Here is a 20,681-nt window from a genome sequence, read left to right as displayed (position 1 = left end):
CTGGGTGGGTTGCTGCTTGATTAGTAAGCCAGAAAGTATTTAAAAATAAAATAAAATGGAATTACATCATTTTCTGGATGTAAGTGCCAGCACTTCTACTTGCATTAACTTTATTTATTACACAAATAAGACATTTACAAAGCACAACATTAAAAGTATGTAACAAAACAGACATTGGTTTTACAAAAAAGTGCTTACAATTTAGTTTTACTTTTTTAAAATAAATATTAGTCTTGACTGTCCACTCATTCAGAGAATTTTTTTTTAACCATTGTAGCCAAGACATGCAGAATTGCAACATGCTACAACAAAATGATTGGTGGATGAAATAAAACTCATGTGTCTATAGTTGGCATCCTACAGATATATCACTGATAGTAGTGCAGGATTGGTTCCCACTCCCCTGTCCCAACTAGTAAGTTGTGTAAGCACCTTTAGCTCGGACATTGGGGTTCACCAGCATGAGCCAAAAAAAAAGAAAAAAAAGAATTGGTAATAAAACTGTAAACCATTCCACATTCAGACCCTAGCCATATTTAGTTACTTTAATAAACTTGAGTGAAAAGCATTTCACTGACTATCTTCATTGGGTTTTGTCTGCAAAAGGTTTTGTAAAAAGCAACTGGAAAAGTTTAGTACATGGAGTCTGCATTGCTGCACCAGAACCCATTTGGCAATTACTGAATAAACTAAGAAAATCAGAATTATTTTTATTTTATTTTTTTTCAATCTACAGACAGGAGATGAATGCAAATGACCTGAGATAAGGTTTGGTTCAGTGGCAACAGTCAGTGTGAAATATGTTGTGAAACAATGTATTGAATAAATTAGAGGATTTCTTACATTCTTGGTACAGTTGAGTATTTTCCATACACATAATTAGCTCTAAAACTGCACAAGCTGAATTGCTTCCAGTTTTTGCAAACAATTTGGGCTTAATATAAACAGAGCGTGATTTCTGAATTAGCAAAGCCGCTCCTGGCTACTTATGGGGGAGAATGCCCTGGAGCACGGTCTGTGCGGGGCACTTTGCCCCACAGGTAGTGGTGAGTCCGCTGCAGAGAAGCACCTACACTCCCTCGGCCTCTGCTTTGCACTTGGTCCTGCCAGCGGTTTCAGGTACAAAAACTTTGATATCCAGTAAATTTCACAAGTGGGGTGGTTTTGATCAGTAACTAAGTTGATATTTAGCAGATACATATTTAAGAGTTTCCCTTTCATTGCACTGCCGAGACAGAAGAGAAATGCATCAAACCATTTTCTCCCTCAACAAAACAGTTGTGGAAATCTCAAGTACTGTGAGATGTCAGGTTAAGTTACAGCCTGAAGTCTCTCCTTCAGTCTTAAATGAAATAACTACCCATTTGTTTATGGCACTAATTCCACAACTAAATGATCGTTAGGATGCGCGAGCACAAACGGAGAAGTCAGGCTCCGGTGACCCTGCTGACCACCACCAGCATCTAAAGGCTGTTGCACGCAGACACAGCGATCCACCTCAACCTTGCGATTACCAACACTCCACCAACGGCCAACAAAGGGAACGCCCGTCCTTCACTCATTGCTATGGAAAGGACAAAAGTGACTGCAAGGGGTGCAACCGGTGATGTCCCCTCCCCAAGGGGACACCTCTGCAGCGGTGGTTCCAGTCAGGTCAGGCCTTGTCACTGGCTACACACTGGAAATGGTTATTTGCACGCCAGGAGGCAACAATAATACTTTGCAGACTTAGTTTCCTCTCTCCTTTCAGATGTTATTTTAAATTGGGGATAGAGCTGCTAGCTGCTGGCTGCCATTAGACAGAACACTGGCCTAACTGTCCAAGGAATTACCATCACACTCTCTCTCTGAATATTTTTTTTTCATGTATATATATACACACACACACACAGAGGTATGTGTGTGTGTACATATTTGTTCCAACAAATATCAATGCATGCTTGTACTCAGTTACTTCTCAAAGCAAGAGATTTTGGTGGCCACCTCAGCAGACATGCACATCTCCTTCGGCCGTTCCCTGGGCGGTCGGAGCGGCGAGCCTCCAGCCTCGCAGTTAGCTGGAGCTGCGTGGCCAGCCAGCAGTGTCACACGGAGCTCGGGGGCACAGGCAGGGGAAGGCTTGCTGCGCGTGCGATACGGACTGGCCAAACCCATGGGATGACTGCCCACCCGGCCGATGTTGGAGATTGATCCAGGATCTCCCAGAAAGAAAAATACATGTATCTACAGTTTGAATTAAAAACAAGTTATGCAATGGATGGATTCCTGTCTTCCATTCCTCAGGCACAGTTCAGTCACACTATGCACTAACTGTGGCTCATAGTAGGCTTTCACATTCTTGGAAACGTGGCCTCACAGACACTTAGCAGCAAGACAAACCCATGTGCTTGCATGGAGAGAGGTTTCGTTACAGACCTGCTCTTGGCTTGGTGCAAACTGAGAAGGGCTGGCAAAGGTTACTTGTTTACTTTTTGTTGTTACCGTCAATGAAGGATTATTTCAGAGTTTTTTTCCTGATTTGGGGCCAGGCTGCTGAGCACTTCCTTTGCTGTTGCAAGAGCCCTGTGGTGCCTGCCCCACTGGCAGCAGTCCGCCTGGGCTGTGCCTTTGTCCGAGGACTTGGCAGGAGCAGCAGCCATACTCCAGCAAGGGAGAACAGCAGGAGGGCAGAGGGAATCAGAGCGATGCTGCCAGGTAAAGGAATGTGCCATCACCTTGCTGTCCACTCAGCTAGCCACTGCTCCTGCTGGCCTTGCTGTGGTTTTCACCTTTTTAAGTGGTCTCCAGTTTCTACCCCACTGTTTCCACTGACTGAATTTGGGTCCACAACAGGGCAGAACATTTCTATACCTTTACAGCCAGCTTCCATTGAGGATTTCCCAGTCCCAGAGTATGGAGTCTCTGAGAGTTTTGTGTAGGTACATTCTGAAATCACCCATTTGTGATGCGATATGACTTCAAGGAAATAAAAGTAGCTTGTTAATAAAGAACAAGAGTAAAAAAATAAAAAAATAAAAAAGATTTGGCAGGTGGCTGTGAGAGGAGAGAGACGCAGTGTTCTAAGAACAAGTCAGCAATCAGAAACTTCAGGGTGCTAAACCTGGCTCTGCCACCAACCCCCACGGTTCCTCTCAGTTTAGGACATCTCAGTTTCCCCTCCTATAAAACGGGGGGAAAAACACTAAGGTTCACTTACCTTAGAGTGATCAAACGACATGTGATTCTAAAGCACTTTGAGGAGGAAGAAAAACTGCCTATTTCCAGCTGGCATCGTGTTTTCCACTTAGTGGAGTCTCAGCTACCCGCGAGTTTGGCTCAGGAAGGTCTGTGTATATATCAAGTTGCTGAGCCAAAAAGCCCATTTCAGATTTCACACATGCAAGTGGAAATAAGGAGGGATGTCCGGGAACCGACAGTGCTTCACTGGTGCAAAAAGAGAATCAGGCCAAACCACGTGAATTCCTCCTTTCTTTACGTTCACCGAGGTGATCATCGACCCCCCCCCCCAAGACTCAGCATGTTCTGGTTTGCTCATATTCCCATGGGTTTGAGAGCAAGATTTGCAAGCACAGTAGAGTCATTAATTTTGACTGTGTCTGGCATTGCCTTGGAGATACTCATGGTCATTCTACAAGTCCACAAGAAACAAGTGAAAAATGTAACTCTGCACTCAACACACACATACACAGAGTGTTGCTGGAGAAATAATAGTGGATGATAGATGCTGGTCAATGAAAATAACTGAGAATGCTGGATCTGAGTTTCTCCTGCATGAGTGATAACAGTTGCCTTGGGCTGGACGCTGTGTTTCAGCGGCTGAGGGGCAGTGGTGCTGGTAGCGCCATGGGCAGATGAGGAAGAGTTCGCGCCGTCAGTACTGAAAGAGGATGACCTAGTGGGAAAAACGTGAATCGAGCGTTAGCTGCTTTCAGAGACAGACAGCCCTCACAATGGACATGTGTTTTCTGCCCCGCTATGGCAGCCGCTTCCCTGCAGGAAATCCCTCTTCAGAACCACTGCCTGCCCAGGAGCCACCAGCCCTGCCCATGGCACAGAGCCGGCGGGGGACGGCACACGCCACAGCCGCGGAGCCCAGGAGGGAGGTAACGGGACCATTGCAGCACACAGCCTGGGAGAGGTCCCTCAGGCACACCATTAGCTGAGAAACTGTATTGTACCAGGCAATGCACCGAGACCGGCGTTTAATGTATTTGTTCTGTGACATGGCAGCTACCAAGACAGATGAAGGTCATTACCAAGTCTTGACTCTATCCCCCTCATTCGCTGATCAGCACAGGCTTCCCTCCAGCCGCTGCACCTCGCTGCCCTGCACACAGAACATCTGTCCTCGCCATGGTCGGGGGAGCACCTGCTGAGTGGGTCACAACACTGTTCACCCCAGCCGCTGTGCTGGGTGCCCCAAAAGGAGCAAGGGGTGCCCCACGTGTGGAGCGGAACAGGGACTTTGCATTTACATGTGTTTTCCCAGGATCTCAGCTATCTCTGCTTTTAAAAAATTTTGGATGTTGAAAAAGCAGCTGCTTCAGGTTTCAGGAATTCAACATGCAGGTGACTGTTTGAAAAAGGAGCTGGCTGGGGGGTGTAGCGCTGTGTCCTGAGAACTCAGTTCTGCAACAGCTGCAGGCAAGTAACTGCATTTAAATCACAGGAGCTACTTGCTGCAGTGAAGTTTCTCTGAATGACAGCACCGGGACCGTATAATATTTTCTGAACACTCTCCAGCTTGCTAAATGGTAGCATTTAGACTAAAAAAGTCACTTTGCTGTGCCCCTGCTTGTGCTTATCGAAACAGAACCCAATAAGCTACCATTGCTGCATGGAATAGAGTGAGACTGGAAAAGAGAGATGCTGAGAACTTCTAACAGTAAAGACAAAAGCTAAAACCAGTTCAGGTTGCCAAAGGCTCAGTGTTTCCTCAAAATGAAGTCACTTAAATCGGGATCTTAAATTAAATCTTATAAGCCGGAAGTCTTGCCCCCAAATAAGCTGTGAGTTAGAACAGACAGATGCTTTAAGCACTGAACAGAAAAACACCAACATACAACACTGTTTCCTGGCCAGACATTGTGAAATAACATTCCCACTTCAGATACTGTAACAGCCACTTGTTATTTTTTTAAGCAATACTGGAATCCCCAAGAAATGAATCTTTCTTACTAACTCATGGAAAACTGGGAAGTTAGCCCATGCTAGAGGTGCCCCCTGCTCCACTGTTAACAGCCCGTGGCTGTAACACTGACCACGCGTGCAGGTGGCTGGGGAGCGGAGCAGGACGGAGCTCACTGCACACAGTGAGGAGAGACCACAGAGAGTTCGGGCAGGAGGATGTCAAAAGCCTTCAGCGAATGCAGGCACAGCATCCCAGCACATCACAACAACGAGGGGTATTTAGTGAAGAACAAAGTGATGCCATTTTGACCAATACTTGCTACGGCAATCTAGGGCCACCAAAATTAAGAAAAGACACATGAGTGGGTGGCAGCTGCCGGAGATCATGGAGGAGCAGTGATGCTGACAAGAGACAGCAGTGGCAATGACGTTACACAAAAATCTTTGCTAAAGTTGAGGTTTGGCCCCGAAGCCTGAAACAGGGACTACAATTACCTTCTCACCCCTATTAGATAGTGGTCCTTCCATGTCTGCTTTGAGGTGCACTGGTGGAGCAGTGTAGGGAAGTCTACAGTGCACTTGTCCACACTGTACCTGACCTGTGGATGAGAAGAGGCTTCAGCCTCTGTTACTACAAACAACACACGCCCTCCAGTCGGCACGGTCAGGCTTCCACCAGGGAGCAGCTGGGGACACACGAGGAAGAAGAGATGCCCAGTGGATCAGGCAGAGGCACAGCAGGAGCCACATTTTACCACAGCCCGTGTGGGCGAGGGAGGGGAGAAACCTCACAAGAGTCACGGAGCCAAAACCTCCATCCAGGCATGACCAAAGCTGCCCACCACTTGCAAATGATTCACCCATACTTGCAACCATCAGAGAAAGCAACTCTGATCTTCTGAGCAGCAAGGAGACCACTTGACCACCGAGCTTACCAGGGCACATTCACCCCTCTTCTCCACAACAAAGAAAACACAAGGCGGGCCAAGGACCAGTCAGGTAAAACCTGGGCACTGACTTCCCTGGGGATGAGGCATGGAGGGAGAGCCTGCAGAAGCCCCCTCCCCCCTCATTCCCTCATCTGGGGCTTTCTTGTAAATGGCCCTTCGGAAAATCCCAAAGACAACGTCCATCAGACCACAAGGAGGAAGAGGAGCAGCAACATGTGCACCAGTCATGCGCTCACAGTACAGGGGCATTATTGACAGCACTCTGTGCTACCGCCTGCTCTGGGGGAGCACCCCGTGCCCTGCCATCCCCGAGCACCCCACGCCCTGCCGTCCCTGAGCACCCCGCCACACTCCTGTCCCCGAGCACCGCGCCGTCCCCAAGCACCCCGCTTCCCTGCCGCCCCCGAGCACCCCACCGCCAGAGCCCTGCGAGCCAGCACTTACTCTCTATGTATCCGTGCAGCGTCACCATCCGGGCCCGCTCTGGGCTGCTGAAGGGCGAGTAGTGAATGTCATCAGAGAGCGAGGAAGGGATGCGGGATGGGGGGGCTCCCGAGGGTGGCACTGTGTGCTGGGGGGTGTGTTTTTTATGGCGGGCTCTGCAGTTTTGAAACCAAACCTGAAACAAAAGCAGCAAACCCTGTGTCAATGGAGAGATGATTGGATTGATGTGAGGTCCTTCATCAAGACCCTATGACGGGTGTTTCTTCCAAGTATTTAAAAAAAGGGAATCAAATTTAGAAATCTGCATGCTGAAATACCTCACCAGCATTCCATCAGCTTGCACAGCTTTGTTTCGCACTCACTAGAGCAAGAGTTTGGTCTCAAGACAGTACATTCATCAGGGTGCCTGAAGTGGCATCTCTGCTATTGATTTGTCTTGGTCAAAACCAACACTGTTCTTTATAAAAGGAAATAAAACTACCAAGCTTGTTGCAGGAGTCACTGAATGAAACACCCTGACTAGGTCATGCAGAAACTTACATTAATGGTCATGCAGAGACTTACATTAATGGTCACACTATTTCCTTCCACACTAGAATAGTTTTAATGACAAGCTGCTCCCTGACCTTGAAGGGCTGTGAAAGCCCTGGGTAACAGCACCATACCAGCCTGGCAGAGACACCCCCGTACCCGAGCTTTGGCTGAGTTCATCCACCCCTGCACACGCAAAGCTTTGTCCCTGCCCGGCTTTTACTGCAAACAATGGGAGCACCTTTCAACGTCTTATTCGGATTTTAACCTTCCACCCCAGCTAGCCTGGCCTAAAAGCATGGCTGAGGTCAGCTGGGAAATGCATGAGCATTGGCAAGGTGAGAGACAAGGGGAGACAATACCAAGTAAAAGCTCAGAGTAGGAGAAGATGGGACTTTAGAGATGATGAAAACAATATTGCTTTAATCACTTGTGGTTTATTGTATTCAAAAACCACATTAGCAGAACATTAAAGCTAAGAAATGAGGGTACTGTGGTGGGATACAGCCCTAGTCCATATAAGTGGCAGGTATGAGCCCTCTGACCATACGTCACTGCTTTAATTCAAGGAATAGTTAGGGGATTACATCCCGAGTTAAAACGTGCATGGAAAAGGGGTTTTTTTATGCTAATGTGATGATTTCTTTCTTATGCTTTAATTTCTGAGAGATAACTGGGAGTAAAATCTTCCTCAAGGCTCAGCGAAGATCAGCTTTCTGAGGCTGAGCACGCTGGACAGTCATAAGCATTTGACAAATTGTTTCCTGTTCAAAGTGCCTTTAAAAAATATCCACATAAAAAATAGCCCAGCGTGCAGACTGCTCGATCTTTAGCTAAATGAAGAATCTCAATAACTGAGACTTGAGCCAGATTTTCACACATGAAATTTAAATGTGTCGTTGGCAAAACAATCCTGGATGAAAGCTCCAAATTTATTTTAATCACTGGTGTTTTTATTACATGCAGAAAGTATGTCAGCAGAACATTAAAGTGAAGAGTATAAAAGTCACCGAGGGGTAGAGCTGGGCTGCCTACAGGGATGGCGAGCTGGGGGCTGCGGTGGGAGCATTTCTCTCAGTCCCGACAGCCCCACTTTCTCTCCCCTCCCAAACAGCACAAGCATGGGGACTTCCCTGCCACTGCATCCCCTGGGGCTGCAAAAATACCCTTTTTCTTTAAACTTCTTGATCCCAGCACTTCCCGAAGCAAGCCAGCTGTGCCTGACCCCAGTGGGGACGGCTGCCAACTGCCAGGGAAGCGCTTTTGCTGCCGTGCCTGCTGTCAGGCCCGTGCACTAACAGTGGCTTTCCCGCTCAGTGATTTATTGGGACAGGCTGGGGCTGAATGGTTGGGTTTTTTCATTGCATCGTAAGAGGAAAAAACAAATAGAAAAGCCACAAGCAAGACAGAGGAAGGACAGTGCAGGCATCGCTATGGGAGCCAGTGAAGCTGACACGCTTGTGAGGCAGCACAAAGCTGCTGGATGCTGCAAGTCCCGGAATCAACGTATGGGAGCAAAGGGCTATGGGGATGTGAGTCCTGTTTGGTACCAGCCTTTTGGTGCACCCCCTCTACCCCTTCCTCTGCCCTGCCTGGGGCTGCTCAGCCAATGGTGCTCGCACCCTGCCCATCCCTGCCTGCACCCTGCCCATCCCTGCCCGCACCTGAATGACTCTCCGGCTCAGCCCCGTCATGTCCGCCAGCTTCTGAAGCGTTTGTGCATCGGGGTTGTTGTCCTGAGCAAACTGTGCCTGCATGACCTGGCAGGGAGAGGAGAGAGCGGGTCAGGATGAGGCCAGGGAGCTGCAGCCCCTCCAGCCCCCCTGGCCCAGCCCCACTACCTGCAGCTGCTCGGCGGTGAAGGAGGTGCGGGCCCTCTTGGCTGGCTTCGGCTGGCTGTCCTGCTCTGAGGGCACAGCCCCCTCCAGCGTGATCCCATTGCCTACGAGAGAGAAGCCCCATGCACCACAGGTCACAGACCCCCTGCCCGCCGCCCCTGCGTGCAACGGGGACAACACGCCTGGCATCGCAGCATGGGGCACCCACAGCATCCCTTGCTGCCAGCAGCAGCAGAAAGAGTAGAGCCAGTGCCACCACCCAGGACCCGCCCTGGGCTGCTGAGCCCCTCCACACACTGGGGAGGAGACACTGCTGACCCTGATGAATTCACTGTTGAATTAAGAAAAATGCAGCAAATTGGTGGAAGCTGTGGGAAACGAGGGACGGCAGCGGGAAGATGGATGTCAAGGTGGTGCGTGAAGGAAAGCACTGATGTCCTGCTGGCCCTGACTCACAGCCACATCCTCCAGGCAGCTGCTCAGAAGGGGACCCTGTCTCTGCTGCACTCACGGACTTCCATCACTCCTGCCCCATGCTGCTCCCCATGACCCCATCTTCCCCTGCCGGTGCTGCCTCCATCAGTCGTTTCATTTGCTCAGAGCATTTCAGTGGGCTCTTTGCTCCTTTCCCCGGCCTCAAATCCTTCCAGCAACCCAACCTCTTCCTTCTCCTGGGTCCCATGCTCTGAGCAGCAACCACACTAAGGGGTACGTGCCAGGGGGACACTGGCCACCCACTTGCCAAGCACAGCATCGGGGCAAGCCTAACCGTTCACACAGCTACGGAGCCTGCCGGGAGGGCAGCCGGAGCCAGGGTCCCTCATTCCTCACTGGGGTCCCTGCTGCAGCCCGTGTTGTGCCCGGCCCTGCTGCTCTCGGCAGTGCGGATGAAGCAGGGATAAGGGATGGATGAGGGAGGATGCCTGAGCGGAGCTGGCGCTCACCCCACTCCCAGGATGCGCCTGCACAACTCGCCGCTCGCTCTGCAAGCTGGACCAGGCTGTGATTGTCTTGGCTTGAGTTGAAGGGCTTTCTCATATAGTTTGACTTGTTCTTTTCGGATGATGAATGGGACTCTGACTTCAGCAACATCTGTTTATTTTTCTTGTATGTAAAACCTCATGTGCAGAAGAAATTGCTGGGTAATTACTGGAGGGGGGGGAGCATGGCCCTCCAACTCTGCAGCAACTGCAGCTCTCCAAAGTGATCCCATCCCCTTCTCAAAACCAGGGAACACTTGAACACAGGTACCCACTCAGGACACTCACCACATGTCCCAGCACTGCCCGACACCGTGGGGCTCAGCCCACACCAACAGGTCCTTACAAGCAGCAGCAAACCCGCCGCCCCAGCCCTCAGCTGGGATAACGGCTCTGCGGGACCCCCCTGGCACCAGACCCTGCCGGCCTCACACCAGCCTGTTCCTCCAGGGCACACGGCTTCTCCCCCTCCATCTCCACTCCCCACCGCCTCGCTCGCACCTCCGCAGCGGCTGACCATATGGATCAACATGCTGCGAACCATGGCCCAAGCTGGGACCCTCCCAACCCAACTGGGCACTCTGTTTTCATCCTCTTACTCAAACACTGTAAACAGAAACACATTATTTTCACATCAGGTTGTTAATGGTTTCCACATGCTGCATGGGCCAGGACATGCTGTTTGCCTCCCCATGCCCACCAAGCACTAGCGAGGGGCACAGAGGGCTGGAGCCCTGCTCCCGGCCGGGGGCAATGCCCCAGCACAGCCCCAGCAGGGTCCCAGGAGTGCGAGGTTATGAGAAGGCAGCCCTGGACACTTCCCTCAGTGACTTTGTAGCTGCACAGCATCCCCAGGTACCTTGCCTGGCATAATGCCCATGTGATAAAAGCAAACAGCCTTGCAGCCGCCATGGCCATCACTCCCCACGGGCACAAGCACAGGAGGGAGATGAACCTGGTCTCATCGCATGGGCAGGACGTGGCTGGGCTCCCTCCTGCCCCAGGCACAGCCAGGCTCCTGTGACATCAAGCCCAGGAGGCCTCCTGCTCCCCTGAACCACAGTCGCTGCCATATCAACATATCTCAGGTGCTTCCTAATGCAGGACAGACCCTGGCGCTGCCTGGCTGCCCTGTGCACCACGTTGGACTAACCCCAGCTTGTTCCTCTGAGCATCTCTGGCCGCTGCCACGCAGCAGGATGGGGCTGGGCTCAAGGGGATGGGAGCTGAGGCAGCTCCTTGGTGTCACCGCCTTGACGGGGAAAGCAGCGGCCGATCGGCTGCTCACAGCATGCCGCCATGGGGACAGCATCGTGGCGCAGTCCAGCTGGGAGCAGCACTTCCCCGGGTGGGCAGGGTGGGTGGAAAATGATGGGAAGGTTTTGTCGGATGTCCAGCTTTCCCACCTTCTAGATTCATGACTCACAGCCTCACAATCCCAGCAGCTTCCTCGCACACTGCATGCCGGGCTCTGCAGGACTGGGGGCTTGTCCCGCCATTGCCTGGGGCACTCATGTCTGCCACAGCCACCGGTGCTGCCGGCAGATCGGCCACCCCTGCGCCTTGTGCTCAAGTGCCGCAGGGCCACCCATTACACCCTTTTGGCAGCCACAGGACCAACCCTGGCACCCTGCGATGGGGGTCAGCGCAGGGGACAGGGACAGCCCCACATGGTCCCCGGGGTAAGGCCACAACCATGGCGTTGGGTCTGCGTACCGTTTTCTGCCGCTCGCTTGAGGTTCTCTATCATGGTGTCGTAGTGAATCCGGCACAGCACCTTCTCCTCCACCAAGCCAAACTCCTCGCCGGTGGAGAGCTGCCGCTTGCAGGAGAAGCAGGCGAAGCAGGCGAGGTGGTAGGCGTTGCCCCGCGCTCGCCGCACCCAGTCGCTGGCGTAGATCTGCCTGCCGCAGCGGGCACACTTTGTACCAAATCGGCTGCAGAGGAGAAGAGACAGGGTGAGGGCAGGCAGGGCGAGGGCCAGCATGACACCGAGGGGCAGGCACTGCTGCCGGTCCCATTGCTCGCCCCGTCCAGCCCAAACCCCACAACAGCCACGCAGGGAAGGAGCCGCAGCCAAATGGCCCCGCGCGGGCAGCAGCGTGGGCAGGAGCGGGTGTGACTCGCTGCAGTGCCAGGCATGGCCGAGGGGCTGAAGCGATGCAGCCCGTGAATCAGCTTCCAAGCCCGTGGGCTTTTTATTTAGATAACAGACAGTGTGAGACTCAGATGGAAACTGTGTCAGAGCTGGTTGTCTCACATTGCCATAAATCAAAACATGTGTTTTCTCCTCACACGTACAGGCGCATGCATCTGCTTTTTCCTCCTACGAGGAGGTCTCCTTGCTGCAAGAGGATGATGATCACGCTTAAGTGAGTTACGCTGGAAAGCAGCTCAGCACAACGAGAGGCAGCAAGGGGGCCAGGATCCCCGTGCTGGGCACTAGACTTTTGCTCACACTTCTGAAAAAGCCCATTTCTGCCAGGATGCTACCGGCCGAGGGTGGGCGATTCACAGGGAGCCGCAGATGTGGTCCCTGTGGCCCTGCACCCCTGGGCCACGGCTGCAAGGAGATGCTGCCTGCGCACAGGCAGAGTCAGGCACAGCCTTGGTTATGCTTCTGCATTTTAACATTAATGCTGCTTAAAAATAAATGCAATGAGCAGCAAGCAGCAGAAAGAGCAGCAGGGGAGAAGTGAGCATCTCCCCTGCCACTGCAGAGCTGGTGCTGACTCCGACACAGCCCTGATTGCATGCACTTCCCCATGCACCCCCAGGGCAGCCACTGCTGCCACCAGCACCGCCTCAGGCTCCACGGGTCCCCCCTGGCCCCCCCCCAGCCCCGCACTGCCCGGCAAGCAGAGCTGCTGCCACCCTTGCCCAAGCAGCTCCAGCATCTCCCAGCACAGGCACAAAACACGGAGCAGTGACAGCCACACCGAGCGGCAGAGCCACCGTGCTGCCAGCCCCTCGAGCAGCAGAGCCACCGTGCTGCCAGCCCCTCGGCTTTGGTCAGCCAGAGCAGCCCCTGGCCACTGCAGAGCGGACACGGAGGGGCCCAGGTCAGCCCACCACCGCCAGCACCACCCGACCCCACGCCACAGCCCGCCATGGGTTCAGCGAGATGCAGAGAGACTGTCCTGTGCTGGAATTACTAATTGCAAAACTATTTGGGAGGAAAAGAAAGGTTTAAATTTTTCAGCCTGACCATAGCTGACCAAAAAAAAAAAAAAAAAAAAAAGCTGGTTTAGAACGGACATTTCTGTGCTGAAATTATACAGAGACTTAGCTAAGAGACTTCACTAATTTACTTCAGATGGGAACGTTGTAAACTGACTTTGTGCCAGCTAGTTTATATAAACGCACAAACAAAAGAACTGTATTAATTTTTTATTTAGAAGTAAAGATCATTCCTTTAAATTGAATTACTTTGAACAATGTGCTATGTAAACAGTCGTACTTACTGAACGGTATCAAACGAGGGGCAGGCTTACCAAGCTAATAGCACGTGGTAATCACTGCTCCCCGCTCGAATCACAGCCAGCTGCAGGGAGGGGGGAGCACAGCACGGGGACAGGCACATTCCGGGGCCGAGGGGAAACTGAGGCACAAGGCACCACACAGGAAAGGTCACACATCCCTATCACACCACCAGCTGGGATCTGGGGCAGACACCCAGTTGGGCCCAGACCCACAGCACCCCTAGTATCTCCAGGGGCCAGGTGGGTTCCCCAGGTTGGCAGGGAGCAGGGAAGGGGCTGCAGAAGGCACAGGGGCTGCCAGGGCCATGGCAGCCAGCACAGACAGGGGTGGACATCACTGTCTCCTGTGCAGCCACAGCATGAGCAGCACCCGGAGAGGGACTGAGGCTCAGCAGCCAGAACAGGCACGGGGGCTGTGCAGGGTGCAGCATTAGTGACTGCCGATGCTGCGCCTGCAGCTCTTGCCAGCACCTGCCCCCAGCACCGACCGCAGCGATCAAGTTTTACAAAAAACAGGCTGAGCCAGGGCTGGACACAGACACCCACTGTCACCCAACAGAGACTGTCACTGCAGGGACCACCACCACTGGCAACACGGGAATGGGGAGAGAAATGCCTGCGAGCACACTGCCCTGACCCATCACTCCTGGAAATAACAGCTCAAAACCAAACCAGACTTCAGGTCACTGAGCTTGCAGGTCTGTGAGAGCCCAAAGATCCCCGTCTGCTCGGGGTGGTGGATCACCAGGCAAGGGGCTCCACATGGCTTCTGCCACCTGCCTGGTGGGGATGGGGATGGGGCTGCACTGCAGCAGGAGCCAGAGCCGGAGACATCACCAAGCCCAGCACTACAGCACAGGCCGAGGCACCACCAACATCTGCCCGAGCCATCAGCTCACACCCCACACGCGTGGTTTGTGGTCGGGTGAGCAGATGCTGCCGGCACTTCACAACGGTTAACGCTGGGAGATGGAAACTGCCAACAACGTTACCAGGAAAGACTCAACCCAGAGAGACTCATCCCGCCTCCCCCAGGGGCGGCCACAACATCTGGGGTGCGGGAAGAGCAGAGGCAGAGGACACCCTGGTGCATCCTGGCTCTCACATACCCCTCATAGCTGGGTGCTGCAGCTCCCCGAGCCCTGTTGTCTGTCCCTGCCTGCAGGGGACAGGGCAGGGGCCACCCAGCACCCAGGGCCACCCACAGCTCCAAATATCCCTGGGCCCACTCCATAGGAAGCCCCTAACACAGCCCCCAGAGGCAGCTGCAGCTTCCAGACATCGCTCCAAATCACAGCAGCCCGGCCATGGGTTGCCTCAGTGAGTCTGTCTCCATGCCGAACCACAGCAGTGCTCGCACAGGAGCATCATCCCAGCGGGGCATGACAGCGAGGAGCGACGGAGGCCACCTGGGCCACAGCCAGGCTGCAGGCGTTGGCCCACCCGCGGCACAGCTTTTTTGCTGTCCTGGCCCCCAGGGACACATGCTGGAGCCAACAAGCCCACGGTTGCATGCCCAAGGGCTACTGAGGAGGCGGGGAGCCGTGGGACACCGCGGGAATCACACGGGACCTCCCTACAACCAGAGCCATGGGAGCTTGGCTGTGAGCAGCCCTCGCATCACCCGAGAACACAATGTTCTGCTCAATGACCTCCAATTTTAATTTGGTTCTCCTCGAAGTGCTGGAGCCCTGGACGCCAAACGCAATTATTTGACAAGACACAGGAAACAGCAGCATTTGCTTAAAAACGCACACGAGGCAGCCCCTGGTGCCAGCAGGGAGGGAAGGGTCGGGCAGGGCAGGCCTGGACGCGCTCGCCATGGGCAGCGGTGCCCGACAGCCGCCGAGCAGCGCCCCTGGGTGTCCCTCCGACAGCCCCCAGCTCCAGCTCCCGGGAACCGGCGCTGGTGCCACAAAAGCTGCCGTTGGCGGCGCGCATCCCGCCGCCCCTGCCCGCCGGCCTCGGCTCTGAAGACCCGCACGGGTTAGAATGGGTTCCCTGCTTTGCTTTAAAAAAAAAATACAAAACCGCACACACTTCATCCGCAGCAAATAATAAATCCCCCAAAAGCCATTTCAAGAGTCAGGTTTGTCCTTTGCCAAGCGCCGGGTCCCGGCAGTCCCGGACTCGCGGCGGGCTGGGATGCTCACAGAGGCCGGGATCGGGCGAGCAACCCCCGAGCCGGGTTTACCGGGGGGCGTCTGCCCCGGCCCCGGCGGGCGGCTCCCGGCTGCGGAGCGGCCCCGGCGGCGGCGGCGGCTGCTCAACCGAGCGAGCTCAACCGGGCGGGCTCCGCCGGGGCCGCGCTCGGCGGACCTGGGGGCTGCGAGAGGAGCGGTACCCGCCGGTACCGAGCGCTGCCGCTCCCGCCGCACAGCGTTTCACAAAAAAAAAAAAAACAAAAACCAACCACAAAACCAAAAAACCCAATCAAACCAAACCAAACCCAAGAAACCCCTCACCCCCAAATCCCCATTTCTTTGTGCAAAAGGTAAGTGCGAAGCGCAGCCGGGGAGCCACCCAGCCCCCCGAACCGGCCGCCCCGGGACCGGGACGGTCCTGCGGCGCCCGCAGCGATTTTCGTTGTGGTTTTGCTGCGGCCCCGCCGGTGCCCGAGGGCAGAGACCCCGCACCGGCAGCCGGGGACGGGGCTGCGGGGGGGCGCTAAGCAGGTTGGGGTTTCACAGCTGTTATTCGCTGGGTTTGCTCGAAGGCAATTTAAAGACCCGGTCGCTGCTTTAAAACCGCCTTTAGAAAGTGCCGCTCTTAAAAAAAAAAACAACAACAAAAAAAAAAACCCAAACAGAAAAAAACGACCAAACCCCGCAAAATCACCAGCATTAACGGCGTCGGAACGATTATTAGTTAACGAAAAAGCTAATAGTACTTGGAAGCAGCACAACGGCACGGCGGACCTCCCGAAACCTTTCTGCTGAGAGCGGAGGCGATTTTGGTGAAATCACAAAAAATAAAGCAGTTTTAAAAATAATCACAACGCCTATAACAACGGTCACAGCGGTGGTGCGGGCGAGGAGCGCGGCGGCCCCTCGGGCTCAGCATCCCCCGCCGGCAGCCCGGGGGCTGACAGCCGGTACCCGAGCGTTTGCAGACCCTCTCGATAAAAACCACCGGAGGAACGGGGAAGGCGTTTTGCCCCGAGTACGCCTTGCCCGCCGCACCTCTGGCCGCGAAGGCCCCCCTACTCGCTCCGCCGCGGCGGGGGGATGCTGCCGAGCCCCCCGCGCCCCCCGCCGGGGTCCTTCTCACCTCCTGCCCGGAACCCCCCTTCCCCCCGGGGCAAACAATATTGCCCACCGCAGCGGGATGGGGAAAGTCAGAGCGAGGGGCTCTGGTGTTCAGTTAAATCCCGGTGAAGAGCTCGGGATCCTCCATCCCCTCCCGCCGCTTATTCGGAGAAAATTCGTGGTTTAAGGTTTATAACCAAAACCCCGTAGCAGCCAGTGCAGCCCCCCGCTCCCCGGGGCATGCGGGTCCCGGCCGAACGCACCAGCACCCGGCGAGCCCTGGCCCGGCCGCAGGAGCTCGCGCTGCCGATAATTTGTTTCGGTTCTTTGCCGCACGCCCCGCACGGCCGCTTCGGCACCGCAGGGCAGGCGGCGACTCACGGAGCCCCCCGACCCCGCAGACCGCCCGGGGCGCGCCTGCCCTCGGGGCCGGAGCCGCGGCGGTGCCGCCCGGGCAGCGTTTCCCCAGGCGAGGGGGCCAGTCCCCGCCATGCCGAGGGGCTCGGCCCGACCCGCCCGGCCCCGGCTGGGGGCACCGGCACCCCGGCAACGAGGAGGGGGGGGGGGGGGCAGAAACCCCTCCGGGAGAGGCTGCGGCTGCACCCCGGCTCCCCTTCCTCCCCGCGCCCCGAGGGGACGCCCCTCCGCCGGGCTGCTCCGGGGAGCCCGGCCGCTTTTTCAAGCCTTTTCCCCGGCAGCGCCGGAGCGGAACCGACCCCTCGGCAGCCGGCGAGGACGCTGAGCCCCCCCGGAGCCGGGGATTGGGCGCGGAGCTGCCCCCAGCCCGTGTCCCCTACCTGAAGTAGTCCATCTTGCAGAAGATCTCCTTGTTCTTGATGTAGCAGCTGTGCTGCTGCCTCAGCGAGGTGCGGCACACGGAGCACTCCAGGCAGCGGACGTGCCAGATGAGGTTGTTCACCTGCGGCAGAGAAGGGGGCTGAGACCCGGGACCCCCCGGGGCCACCCGGCACCCCCCGCAGCCCCCCGCCGCCGCTCACCTTGAGCAGGTACCGGTCGAGGATCTCCAGCCCGCAGCTGGAGCAGACGTTCTTGCCGGCCGACGGCGTGGAGGAGGAGGAGGATGGCGGGGAGCAGACGGACGGCGTGGAGGGCGTGCTGGGTGCCGAGCGGGCGTCCTCCTTTTCCAGGGCACCGGGCAGCGGCTCCCCGTCGGGCTGCGACTGCGGGTAGAGCCGCCGCGGGGCCGTCAGCCGGGGCCCCGCCGTCCCCCGCAGCCCCGGCCCGGAGCGTCCCGACGGATCCCCGCGGCCGCCGGTGTCCGCGGCCCGGAGCGTCCCCGCAGCCACCGGCACGGAACGTCCCGGCGGGTCCCCGCAGCCACCGGCGTCCCCGGCCCGGAGCATCCCGGCTGGTCCCCGCAGTCACCGGCGTCCCCGGTCCCGCAGGTCCCGCGGGTCCCGCAAACCCCTCCCCGGAATGTCTCGGCGGGTCCCCGCAGCCACCGGCGTCCCCGGCCCGGAGCGTCCCTGCAGCCTCCGGCCCGGAGCGCTCTAACGGAACCCCGGCGTCCCCGGCCCGGCGGGTCCCCGCAGCCCCCGGCCCCGCTTACCATGGCGCGGGCGTGCGGGTCGAGGCAGCGGGCGCTCCCCTTGGGCAGCGGCTCCGGCGGCATCACCTTGCGGGAGAGAGCGGGAGAGGGAGGCTGCGGCTCCATGCGCCGGGTGAGCGCCGGGCACCCTATATAAACCGCCTCAAAACAATAAATAAGAACTTTCTAGTGGCCATTTAAATCCTTTGCAACAAAAGCTGCGTCTTTTTAATGAAGCAATTTGAATGTGGATTGAATTCTCTCCCTGCCTGCACTTAACCCGGGCCTCTTGAAGTAATCGCTCGGTTCCCATGCGAGCCAAAGCGCTGAAAAAACCCCACAAACTACCTGCAATTAGAAATTGCCGTAAATGCCCGAGATAAGAGGTACCCAGAGTGTCAATTCCGGCTGTCAATCAGGGAATCCATCAGGCCACCCAAAGAATTGCAAATTTGATTTTTTTAATGGTAGTAATTAAAAATCGAAATTCTTCCCCCTCTCCCTCCACCGAGCACAAAACGCCCCAGAAAACGCCGGGCTGGAAAATCCTCCCCTCGGGCGCGGGGGCAGCCGGCGGCCCCGGCCCCGCGCCCGCCCCGGGGTGCCCGGCCCGACGGCAGCCGCGGCAGCGCTCACCTTGCCCGCCTCGGCGCCGGCCGGGGCGCGGCGGCCCGGGCCCCGGGGCTGCCCGCCCTCATGGCTCCGGTGCATGGGGCGGGCGCGCCCCGCTCCGCCCGCCGCCGCGCTCCGTGCCCGCGGGCGGCGCGTCCCGCGGCCGCGGCAGGAAGGGCGGGGAGCCGCGCCGGCCCCGCTCCCCCGCCGGGGGCGGCCGCGGGCCGGGCAGGAAGCGGCGCCCCCCCGCCGCGCCCCGGGGGCCGCCCGCCCCGCCGGGCCCCGCTACCTGCGGCGGCGGCACCGGCACCGCCCGCAGCGGGGGTGGGGGGTCCCCCCGCTCCGGCCCGGCGCTGCCCGCCCCGACGAGGCGCACGGGGCAGCACCGTCGGGCCCCGCCGCGGCCCCCGAGCCCCCCGCGGGGCGGGCCGGGGTGCGGCAGCGCGGATCGCGCCCCCCGCCGCGGCGCCGGGCCGCCCGCCCCTGCCCCGGCTTCATTAGTAACCTGATAATTCCCCGGCAAAGCCCCGGCAGCGGTTCCACCGCGGGGTAATTGCAGGACCGTAACGTGAGCTGATGGCGGCCGGGGATGGATCCTCGCCCTTATTGATTTTGACAGCTAAATTGTTAACCGAGAGGGAAATCAGATGAAAGCCGTTTCAGAATAAATACAAGACATTAGGTTTAAACATCGAGGTTGCGAGAAAGCCCGAGAAACCCCCAGGAAACTCGGCCCAGGGCCGGCCGCTCACCCCCTCACCCCCCCACCCCCCGCGGGGCAGCCTGGCGAGGGGATAGGGACAAGTGTGGAGCAGCGAGGCTGGTGACGGACAGGTCGAGCTGCTCGTCCACATCGGCAGGGTCAGAATTAGCTCCAGAAGAAACACGTAGGAGTTTTCACAGCCACAGCCATGAGAGGTTCCTGCTCCTCTGCGCAGCACCGCTGGGGATCAGGCGATGCGGATTTTGTTGGCATGCGAGCGCCACGCGGGGCCATGAGCCCCATGCACTGCTGCTGGCTTCTCTGCTTCCATGCTTTGGGCCCCACACTGGGAGCAGGCTCAGGACCAGGCTGCCTTCAGCCCAGCCTCTGCCCTCCCCAGCCTTGGGATCAAGCCTCAGCCCTGCGGGCAGCGAGGGCAGCAGATCTCCCCACGCGCCTTACATGGCTGCCTGCACCAGGAACGTGGGCCCGGTGGTGCCTGGGGAATGCAAAGCAGCAGTCGCTGGGTATTAGCCCCAACTGCATCCCCTTCCTTACCCACCACGTGCTCCCCCCAGCAGCGCAGCAGCTCGTACGAGGCAGCAACAAGGAGGCTGCGCAGCAGCCAGGATCCCAAAATTTGGGGTTCAGCATGTTTCGTGCCCCCACAGGTGAAGGCATGATTTCATATCTGTCCTGGGAGTCCCACTGTAGGCAGGAAGAGTGTTGAAATACTGAGAAAAACCTGACACTGCGGACATGGTGAACATTGTCCCTGGTACCCCACCTTGTTTCCCAGGGATTTGCTGGAAATACAAGGAAGGAAAAAAACCCCAACACCCAAAACCCCAAACCCCTGGGAGGACATGACTGTATGCTGGAGGTAAGAAACAACCCCCAACTCCTCAGGGGAGCCAGGCACCAAGCCCCGGTCTCCTTCCCCCCACCAGCCTGCCAGCCTCTGTACTTACAGCTTCAGAGTCAGCCGCATCCTCCACAGAGCGATGCCACACTCCCCAGCACTTCCCAAACCTGCTTTATGACGGCTGATATGCAGAGCCCCAGAGCTGACACTCATGAAAAAACGTTACTGAGCATTTACCTCCTCCCAGCTCCAGGGTTAGAAAGTCTCTGGTTTTGCTGAGCTATCGCCACTGGCTGCAGAAGAGGCGCGGGGCCTTCGGGAAGCCACAGCATTCCTGGGAAGCGCAGGC

At 56.6% G+C, this 20,681-nt stretch overlaps 1 protein-coding gene across 1 annotated transcript; it reads right to left on the bottom strand.

Annotated features, from left to right (window-relative positions):
• Nucleotides 1-93: 93 nt before the first annotated feature.
• LHX6 (LIM homeobox 6) lies at nucleotides 94-18,637 on the bottom strand. Its single transcript, XM_055720823.1, has 9 exons — nucleotides 18,174-18,637; nucleotides 17,602-17,784; nucleotides 17,401-17,522; nucleotides 11,590-11,810; nucleotides 8,897-8,997; nucleotides 8,720-8,815; nucleotides 6,525-6,699; nucleotides 5,626-5,729; nucleotides 94-3,892 (listed from the first exon to the last, which is right to left on the bottom strand). The coding sequence occupies exons 1-9, from the start codon at nucleotides 18,276-18,278 to the stop codon at nucleotides 3,872-3,874; spliced, it is 1,128 nt and encodes a 375-aa protein (XP_055576798.1). The 5' UTR covers nucleotides 18,279-18,637; the 3' UTR covers nucleotides 94-3,871.
• Nucleotides 18,638-20,681: the final 2,044 nt, after the last annotated feature.

This window comes from Falco cherrug, chromosome 9, assembly GCF_023634085.1.
Source record: "Falco cherrug isolate bFalChe1 chromosome 9, bFalChe1.pri, whole genome shotgun sequence".
Lineage (NCBI taxonomy): Eukaryota > Metazoa > Chordata > Aves > Falconiformes > Falconidae > Falco > Falco cherrug.
This window is presented reverse-complemented; position numbering and strand designations above follow the sequence as displayed.

What these genes read in the sequence shown, in the direction of transcription:
- LHX6 (XM_055720823.1), bottom strand. Translation starts at nt 18,278, where the DNA reads ATGGAGCCGCAGCCTCCCTCTCCCGCTCTCTCCCGCAAGGTGATGCCG. An exon ending in TGCAAGATGGACTACTTCAG is followed by an intron (nt 11,811 to 17,400) that starts GTAGGGGACACG and finishes TCTCCTCTGCAG; the next exon opens with CCGATTTGGTACAAAGTGTG. An exon ending in TCACCGCCGAGCAGCTGCAG is followed by an intron (nt 8,816 to 8,896) that starts GTAGTGGGGCTG and finishes TCTCCCTGCCAG; the next exon opens with GTCATGCAGGCACAGTTTGC.